Raw genomic sequence first — 10,848 nt, forward strand, 5'->3', positions numbered from 1 at the left:
AGTATCTCCAGCAGAAAAGATATTCAAAGATGCTGTTTTAAATTGCAAAGAAATCTGTTTATGAAACTAATGAAGACAGCAGAAGTAAAGTATTCATTTGAATTATTTAGCCTGACATGTTTACAGCTACAAAATACTTTAAATGTTTCTCAAAATAAAATATATTGTGTTCAAAGGGGAAAATGTTTTTTGTTTTTTACCCAGATATTTAAAAAGAATAAATTTTAGAGCAGTAATCGCTATACCATGAAACGGTAATATTTTTATACAAGGTTATCATATTGCCAGAATCTTTTACCGGCCCATGCCTACATTATGTATACAGTTATTACAATGTATGAATAATTCTTTTAAGTTTGCACAAATCATTTGTTAAATAAATTCTATTTAAATATGTGTGTGTGTGTGTGTGTGTGTGTGTGTGTGTGTGTGTGTGTGTGCGTGTGTGTGTGTGTGTGACTGAAACCACATCTACCATTAACCATAAACCAAAATTATTCTGATATATTAAATAACTTAATTAATAATAAACAAAATCAAAGAAATAAACTTAAATACGTTTAAATCTAAAATGTAAACGATGAAAACTATTTTAATATTCTGAATAAACACCTAAAATTACTACAACACAATAAACTTAAACGAAGAAATAACATTTAAAAACAACTAAATATATTTGTAATATAATGTTATGTACAAATGACATTAAGTCATTCCTAAAAAAAAAAAAAGTTAAATATTAACAAAAAATAAATAAATAAAATCACGTTCTGGCTTGACAGTGTATAGAAATATGTATTGCACATGGCATTTGCTCACCTCAGATTCTTGATTCAACACCTCATTTTGATGTGTAACAATAAATTAAACGCATGCACATATATCAACCGGTAATAACCGTAATGAATTGCATTTCAGTAGTTTTCACGGCACTGAAAGTCGCCGGAGAAGTGAACTTGACATCTGTCTAAACCCCCAGCAGCTGTCAGAGCCCCTGAGTAGAGTTACAGATTCTGCCGCAGAAGGGTGATCATTTGCGGCGACTGTCCGTCGTGTAGCGCGGCGAATCCGCGGCCTTACCCTAAAGACATTAGTACACAAAATAAGACCGTTCAGTCTGCTTACCGTTTCACCACACCCGTCTTGATTTTTATTTGTCGTATTCTTGGATCAGCCATTGTCTGTGTTGCCTGAAATAGTTAAAACGCAAGGAAACGCGGAAAAAATGTTTTTAAAGAGAGATGCGAGCAGCAGAACCTAGCCTGTTAGCACTGACAACGCAGCACAAACTACGCACATGCGCAGATCAGACAGCGCGTTCAAGGCAGATCAGAAATCACATTACTTCACAAGAAGTTATGATAAAGCTTGTATATCTGCACTTTGATAATTTAAATATAAATAAATAATATACTACACTACTCAATTTAGTAGTAGTAGTGTGTTTTATAGTTTTATAACTAATTCTTTGCAATATAGCCTAATTTAAAACTCATATGTCAATTATGTTGCTATTATTAAATCAAACATGCAACAGACCTATTAGCAAACACTAAACAGGCCTAATTAAACATATATTACATCTATATTGTCTGCTATATTATTTTATATTGCCTTATATTTAAAAATATAAAAGCAAGCTTTATGTTAAATATTTGTTGTTGTTATTAGCAAATCAGTGAAACAAACCAATCAATATAAATAAACATATTAATTATGGCATTAGTTATGTTATACCCTCCCAATGTCTTAAAATGTTGGCAATAATAACAATATGTGGATAATAAATGATGATACTACTACTACAACTAATTATTATTATCATTATTCTTACTACTATTATTATTATTGTTATTATTATTATAACAACAATAATAAAGAAACATAATTATTATTCTTATTAGTGGACAGATTAACTTTCTACCATTATGTTATTCATAAAAATAACAAATATAAACAGTGTATATATATATATATATATATATATATATATATATATATATATATATATATATATATATATATATATATATATATATATATATATATATATATATATATATATATTCACAGCTCTCAAGCAAGGAAATATTCACAGTAATTTCTAAAATATTTTTATCTCTAGATTTTTTTGTTTTGATTGGCTACTGATTTGCCACTGTTGTCCAGTCACATGCCTAATTAACCTAACTTGCCTAGCTAACCTAATTAACCTAGTTAAGCCTACACACTCACTGGCCACTTTATTAGGTACATCTGTCCAACTGCTCATTAATGCAAATTACCAATCAGCCAATCACATGGCAGCAATTCAATGCATTTAAGCATGTAGACATGGTCAAGAAAATCTGCTGCAGTTCAAACCGAGCATCAGAATGGGGAAGAAAGGTGATTTAAGTGACTTTGAACGTAGCATGGTTGTTGGTGCCAGACGGGCTGGTCTGAGTATTTTAGAAACTGTTGATCTACTAGGATTTTCTCACACAACCATCTCTAGGGTTTATAGAGAATGGTTTGAAAAAGAGAAAATATAGTGAGCGACCATGTCCATCCCTTTATGACCACAGTGTACCCATCTTCTGATGACTACTTCCAGCAGAATAACGCACCATGTCATAAAGTGTGCATCATCTCAGACTGGTTTCTTGAACATGACAATGAGTTCACTGTACTCAAATGGCCTCCACAGTCACCAGATATCAATCCAAAAGAGCATCTTTGGGACGTGGTGGAACGGGAGATTCGCATCATGGCTGTTCAGCCGATAAATCTGCAGCAACTGCATGATGCTATCATGTCATTATGGACCAAAATCTCTGAGGAATATTTCCAGTACCTTGTTGAATCGAAGGATTAAGGCAGGTCTGAAGGTAAAAGGGGTCCAACCCGGTACTAGTAAGGTGTACCTATTATAAGTGGCTGGTAAGTGTGTCTATATATATATATATATATATATATATATATATATATATATATATATATATATATATATATATATATATATATATGCATCTTAAATGAGAGATTTCAATTGAGTTATTTCTCAAATGTTGTTTATTTAATTTAAAATAATTTGATGATTCGAGTGTGACTTAAATGATTCATATAATGATACATATATGACGGATACCAGTATAATTCTTGTTGTTTGTTGTGATGTAGAGTTTGCAGCAGCAGCACAAGGCTTGAGTGATGAGCTCTGCTGGTTTGTCTGAGTGTCAGCGTGCGGTCAGATCCTCTCACACATTGCAGGTAATGTGCTGGACTGGGCAGGTGAAGTGAGATGTGTGTCACACGCGTCAGGAGTTGTCACAGCGCAGGGAATGATGAATGTCACCCAGACAAGCTAGAAACACTGCTGTCCGCTGGAGATTCATGATCATATGGCTAAATCCACTCATTTATGGCTATTGATCATAAAAAAGGGTCAGGTGTAGCAGAAGAGGAGGACGAAGCGCCCTGGTGCTGGCCTACAGTCCATTAGAAAGTAGACACTGACATTTATGCCATACAAATTAAATAATAACAAAAATCAAAGACAAAACAAATTATAAAAATGATAAAAATTATTTAAAAATAGAGATTGTTAAATTATATTAAATATATGTATAAAATGGAGTTGAACAAATGAAAATTTCCTAATGAAATTTTAATTCTTTTAAAGTAATTTCACAAGATCTGCTTAACAGAGAGACTTTAACTCATTTGTAAACAGTATTTTTCATTTATTTTCCTTCAGCTTAGTCTCCAGCTTCATCAGGGGCAGCCACAGCAGAATGAACCGCCAACTTATTCAGCATATGTTTTATACAGCGGATAACTTTCCAACTGCAACTCAGTACTGGGAAACACCCATACACACTCATTCACACACATGCACTACGGCCAAATTAGTTAATCCAATTCACCTATAGCGCATGTGTTTGGACTGTGGGGGAAACCGGAGCACGCGGAGGAAACCCACACCAACACGGGGAGAACATGCAAACTCCACACAGAAATGCCAACTGACCCAGCTGAGACTCGAACCAAGGACCTTCTTGCTGTGAAGCGACCGTTCTAACCACCGTGTCGCCCAACAGTACTTTTAATAGCTAATTATTTTATTTCTTTTGTCTTTGCCATAATGACAGTACGTAGTGTTTTACCAGTTACAAGATACTATAGTATTCAGCTTAAAGTGCTATTTAAAAGCATAACTAGGTTAATTAGATGAGTCATTGGACAACAGTGGTTGGTTCTGTAGCCAAATAAATAAACGCATTAAATGTCTTAAGGGACTAATAATATTGACCTTAAAAATTATTTTTAAAAACATAGTTATGTATTATAAATCTTTCACATATGAAATAATATAAATCATTAGAACCATATTTGAAATGTTATATCTGTATGACATATATCCAGTAAGGGTGGCATGGTACAGTGGCTCAGTGGTTAGCACCCGCTGGTTCGTTTCTGTGTGGAGTTTGCATGTTCTCCCCGTGTTGGCGTGGGAATCCTCTGGGTGCTCCAGTTTCCCCCACAGTCCAAAGACATGTGGTATAGGTGGACTGAATAAACTAAATTGGCCATAGTGTATGAGTGTGTGTGTGAAAGAGTGTGTATTGGTGTACTGAAAGGGCATACGCTTCATAAAACCTATGCTGGAATAGTTGGTGGTTCATTCTGCTGTGGCAACCCCTTATAAATCATAGACTAAGCTGAAGGAAAATGAATATATACTTGTAGACAAGCAGTCAAACTTTACAATGTTCTGTTCATCCAAACTCGTGATATGCTAGAACTTTATTTTAATATGAGTTTATTTATCTATTTTTAATCGCGTTTGTTTGTGACAAAAATGTCATGTAATTTTGTTGTTGTGCAAATCAGAAATGAATTCTAGTTGCTTTATAAAACATAAGGTTTAAGACCTCCTGAATTGTTAGCCCCTTGTATATTTTTCCCCATTATCTGTTTAACGAAAATATATTTTTCAACACATTTCTAAAGATAAAAGTTTTAATAATCATTTCTAATAACTGATTTATTTGATCTTTAATGAGAGTAAAACTGAAATAATTGTGTTCAGCCCATCAACATTTTCTAAGGCGCCAACAGTAAATCTTGGTAAAGGTTTTCTGTGAATCTTTGATGTCTTGAGATTTGATAAACAGATACATGCAGCGGTCAAACCCTGCTTTTTTCAGCTTCAACTCTTAAAAAAAACAGTCAAACAGTCAAACCTATTCTATCATGCTTTTATTATATCTAGGTTGGACTACTGTACTCACTATATTTTAGGATTAGTCAGACACTTTATCCTTTTTACCGTTAAATCAAAATGCTGCTGCAAGGTTTTAAACTGGTACCTAAAAAACATGACCACATCACACTAGTCTTACGCTCTTTGCACTGGTTGCCTGTGTAGTATTGTCATATTTAAAACTCTTCTCTTGGTTTTTAAATGACTAAATGGCACTTTCTTATCTGTCAGACCTTTTGACTGAACATCAGCCTAGTTGGTCTCTTCAGTCATCAAACCAGAGATTATTATGTATCTCTACTTGAAGTTGAGGCTGAAATGCAGGAGTGACCGTGCTTTCGCAGTAGCTGGTCCTACATTGTGGAATACTCTGCCCCTCTGTATTGGATCTATATCATCTCTGTCTGTTTTTAAATCTCTAAGTTGAAAACTGACCTTTTTGATTTGGCACTATATCAGTGAGAACTGTTTGTTTTAGCTATAATTGAAGAGTTCAGATGCAAAAATCTCTAAATGAAGTTTTCTTCTAAAATGAGCATTTTTCTCAACCTCTTGTCTTTATGTTCAGTTATTTCACTTTAAAGGCCATGAAAATAACTTATTCTTTTCCATACAAGTGAAATTGCTGAACATGCAAATAGGAGCCTGGGAAAAATGCTTATTTTGGAAGAAAATTTCTGATGGCACTTAGAGGTTTTTTGCATCTGAACTCTTCAATTTTATATCTTTCTCTTTGCCATGATGACAGTCCATAATATTTTACTAGATATTTTTCAAGATACTACACTGTAAAACCCAACAGTCAACTTTATCAAATGAAATGAGTGTAGATAACTCATAATTGACTGAAAGTTACTTCTACTCATTTGAAAATAACTCTGTGTTGAAGGTAATGAGGTGCACTGTAAAATGTGATTAGTTACTTAAAGTGAGTAAACCAAAAAAAGCAACAAGTTGACTTCACAAAAATAATGTTAACTCATTAAGTAACTCATTGTCACTTTAAAAAAAAAAATGAAAGTAAACTAATCACTTTTTTCCAATACACCTTTATTATATTTGTTTTTCCCCCCAAGCTTTTCTGTATCTAGCAAAATGAATCTGCTCTTTCAGACTCCATTGCATCTTCTAAATTTAACGCAGGCTATAAATGTAGATTTTATATACTTAATGAAGCTCCAAATATATAATATTGTGATAATTACAGTGATTTAAAAAAAAAATAGTCTCACACTGTAAAAAGGGATTAGTTGACTTGAAAAAAGGAAGTATAATTAACATAATCATAAAAAATTTAGTCAACTCAACAGTTCCAAGTTGTAATGGGTGTACTTTATTTTTGTAAATTCAACTTGTTGCTTTTAAGGCAATTGGTTTACTCGCTTTAAGTAACTAATCACTTTTTACAGTGTAAAAATCAGTTTGAGTTGCCTTACTTTACTGAGGTTTTACAGTACTCAGTTGGTTTGAGTTCTCTTCATTTATAGGTTTTTACCATGCTGAAATTGCTTTGTTTACTCAAATGGATTAAATTCACAGTACTCATTTGGATGAGTTTTTGAACTTAAATGGTTTGTTGCAATTGGTTTCCTCAAATGGTTTGAGTTACCTTAACTTATTGGGTTATACAGTGTAGTAATTAGCTTAAAGTGACATTTAAAGGCATAACTAGGTTAATTAGGCAGGGTAATTAGGGAAGTCATTGTATAAAGATGGTTTGTTCTGTAATGTGTGTTACTCTGTAATGTGTGTAAAATAATGTGTCTAAATTTAACGCAGGCTATAAATGTAGATTTTATATACTTAATGAAGCTCCAAATATATAATATTGTGATAATTACAGTGATTTAAAAAAAAAATAGTCTCACACTGTAAAAACGGATTAGTTGACTTGAAAAAAGAAAGTATAATTAACATAATCATAAAAAATTTAGTCAACTCAACAGTTCTAAGTTGTAATGGGTGTATTTTTGTAAATTTAACTTGTTGTTTTAAGGCAATTGGTTTACTTGCTTTAAGTAACTAATCACTTTTTACGGTGTAATTTAAATGCCTCATCACCTCAACATAAATGGAGTAAGTTCACAGTACTCATATAGATTAGTTTTTTAACTCAAATGGTTTGTAGCAATCAGTTTGAGTTGCCTTACTTTACTGAGGTTTTACAGTACTCAGTTGGTTTGAGTTCTCTTCATTTATAGATTTTTACCATGCTGAAATTGCTTTGTTTACTCAAATGGATTAAGTTCACAGTACTCATTTGGATGAGTTTTTGAACTTAAATGGTTTTTTGCAATTGGTTTCCTTAAATGGTTTGAGTTACCTTAACTTATTGGGTTATACAGTGTAGTAATAGGCTTAAAGTGACATTTAAAGGCATAACTAGGTTAATTACGCAGGGTAATTAGGCAAGTCATTGTATAAAGATGGTTTGTTCTGTAGACAAATATTGCTTAATGGGGCTAATAATATTGACCTTAAAATGGTTGTAAAAAATGTAAAACTGCTTTTATTCTAGCCGAAATAAAACAAATAAGACTTTCTCCAGAAGAAAACATATTATCAGACATACTGTGAAAAATTCATGCTCTATTCAACATCATTTGGGAAATATTTGAAAAAGAAAATTCACAGGAGGGTGAATAATTTTGACTTCAACTTTATACACACAAATAATTGTATGCTACAGTATAATATATGCTACTACAGGCAATAATGAAACAGTTTTGTTGTCCTTCGGCTTAGTCCCTTTATTCATCAGGGGTTGCCCCAGCGGAATGAACCACCAACTATTCCAGCATATGTTTTACACAGCGGATGCCCTTCCAGCTGCAACGCAGTACTGAGAAACACCCAAACACTCTCACGCCAATTAAGCTTACCCAATTCACCTATAGTGCATATCTTTGGACTTGTGGAGGAAACCGGAGCACCTGGAGGAAACCCACATCAACATGGGGAGAACATGCAAACTCCACGCAAAAATACCAACTGACCCAGCTGGAACTCGAAGCAGTGACCTTCTTGCTGTGAGGCGACAGTGCCAACCACTGAGCACTGAACAATAGTGCTTTTATTTAAAAGAATTCAGCTTACAGCAGGTCAAAGGTCAGCTCCTTGTTATTTTACTACAGATTTAGTCTATTATTGAGCGACAAAGTGTTCAGACTCCTCGATCAGAAGGGAACGGGGAATTAACAACAATCCAATACACCGAAAATTTCCACAAAGCTCAAAAGTGCCGCCTGCGATTGAGCCGTCCGCTGGCCATTGATATTGTTTACCGCAATAATCATTTACTGTGATTCATTCAGCATAATTAATGAGAAACCAAACCCATCGGCCTCTTCACATTCTATCACATGGACACTTTCTTTTCTTTTTTTACAAGCGACCAGAGGAAAATAATTGCGCTGATTCCTCTTTAATGAAATAAATAAATAAAATAAACTGTCATTAACTCCCGGTTCCAGGAGGTTAGGAGGAGAGAAAAAATACTTATTCATTGGCACTGCTACCGGAACGACCTAATGATGTAGGATTTCAGATTTGTCACGCCTTAATGCGATTCATTATATCTAAAAGTGACTTCAAAAAGCCCAGATATTACCTTGTCTAATACATTTTTCTTCCCCGCTGACACTCTGATAAGAGGCCACCAGCACTGCGCTCTGAGATGACAGACGTTATTACTGTCCGACTGACCAGCCCTCACACACACATACACACATATACACACTTGTACACATACATACACACACACACATTTATATATATATATACACACTCGTACACATACATATATATACAAGCTTGTCCACATACACGCACACAAATACAACCACACACACACACATACATGCATACATTTATACACACGCACATTTATACACACTTGTACACATACACACACTCATATATATACACACACACACACTCATACACATATACACACGCACATACATACATATTTGTCCACACATATACACACACACATACATACACATATATACACACGCGTATACACACACATACACACACACATACACACACACACACACACACACACACACACACACATACATACATACATACACACGCAATATATACAGACTACAGTCTTGCACACACACATACACAAGCATAAACTACATACATACACATAATCACCCCCCCACACACACAAACTAATTATCATATACACAGATACACTACAGACACACACACACACACAAACTGCATACACATACATACATGTATGCACAAACACACACACACACACACACACACTGCATACACATACTGTACATACATGTATGCACAAACACATACACTTCATACTCATACACACATACAAACACACTGCATACTCATATTCATACTCATACTCATACACACACACACATTACGTACACACGTAAAAACACATTGCATTCACAGACCCTACACACATACACACACATGCACGCACACACACATGCATGGACACACACACTTCATACACACACTCACACACTGCAAAATCACACAAAATACACATACACTACATACTCATACATACACACACACACACACACACACACACACTATATATATATATATATATATATATATATATATATATATATATATATACTCATAAACAAACATAAATACACATGCACACACTACATAAACACACTACATATTCACACAAAACACACACAAACTACATACTCATACACACTTCATAAACACACTACATATTCATAGACACACACACACACACACGCACACACACACACACACTCCTAAAACAGTCCTCAGAGCAGGTGAAACAGGGAGGCGTTTTTCTTTCTCTCTCTGACTCGTTGATTATTGGTATTTTCCTAGTTTTCCAAACTAATAAGTGGCACTATCAAGCATTTGGAGGCGCCGGGAGAGCCGCAGACAAGCTGCTGGGCCTAATTGATATTGAGCGAGTCGCGGGGAGGCTGAACGGGGCCACTGCTGGCTAATTTGCAGTTTAATCAGCGTCAGTAATGAGAGCGGCTGATTAGCGCTGCCTGGAAATAAAAGAGAGTTACAAGGAACGTCTGTCAGAGTCCGGTGATAATTCAGGACTAATTGTGGTGATTAGAGCAAACTGGATGACTTTGGAGTTTTCGAAAGCTGTGTGTGTGTGTGTGAATTGCGCTTTCAACAAAGGCCCCCCTATCTAATATTCAATTAAAGATTTAATAATGTAAATCAATGTTCAAAAGCATGAAGAATGTCTGTCATATACGAGACGCTGTATTTGATCACATAAACTCATTTGCGAGCTCTTGGTTTGTAAAATAAAGCGGTGGTGTGTGTGTGTGTTTCTTCAGCCCTCTATTGGCTCTCTTTCTTTCTTCACTCAATTTTTTTGCTTCTTGTTCAATGTACTTATTTAAAATGAGCTGAATCAACACAATTCTTCATGATTTTTTTTTTGGGGGGGGGCAACTTAATTTTTTAAAGTTCAAGCTACTTGAATTTGTAAAAACAATTAAGTAAACTAAATCGATTTGTGTTGGAACAACATGAAGGGATTGTGTGTGAAACCCAGCATTTTTTAGTCACCGCGTTTTTGACGT

General features: G+C 34.6%; 1 protein-coding gene across 1 annotated transcript in view; it reads right to left on the minus strand.

Annotated features, from left to right (window-relative positions):
• The window catches only part of tbca (tubulin cofactor a), a 27,781-nt gene extending 26,490 nt beyond the window's left edge, over positions 1-1,291 (minus strand). Inside the window, exon 1 of the mRNA XM_056447047.1 lies at positions 1,126-1,291. Within this exon, the coding sequence (XP_056303022.1) occupies positions 1,126-1,178 (53 nt within the window). The 5' untranslated portion in view covers positions 1,179-1,291. The remainder of the gene's footprint in view (positions 1-1,125) is intronic.
• Positions 1,292-10,848: the final 9,557 nt, after the last annotated feature.

This window comes from Danio aesculapii, chromosome 21 (assembly GCF_903798145.1).
Source record: "Danio aesculapii chromosome 21, fDanAes4.1, whole genome shotgun sequence".
NCBI lineage: Eukaryota > Metazoa > Chordata > Actinopteri > Cypriniformes > Danionidae > Danio > Danio aesculapii.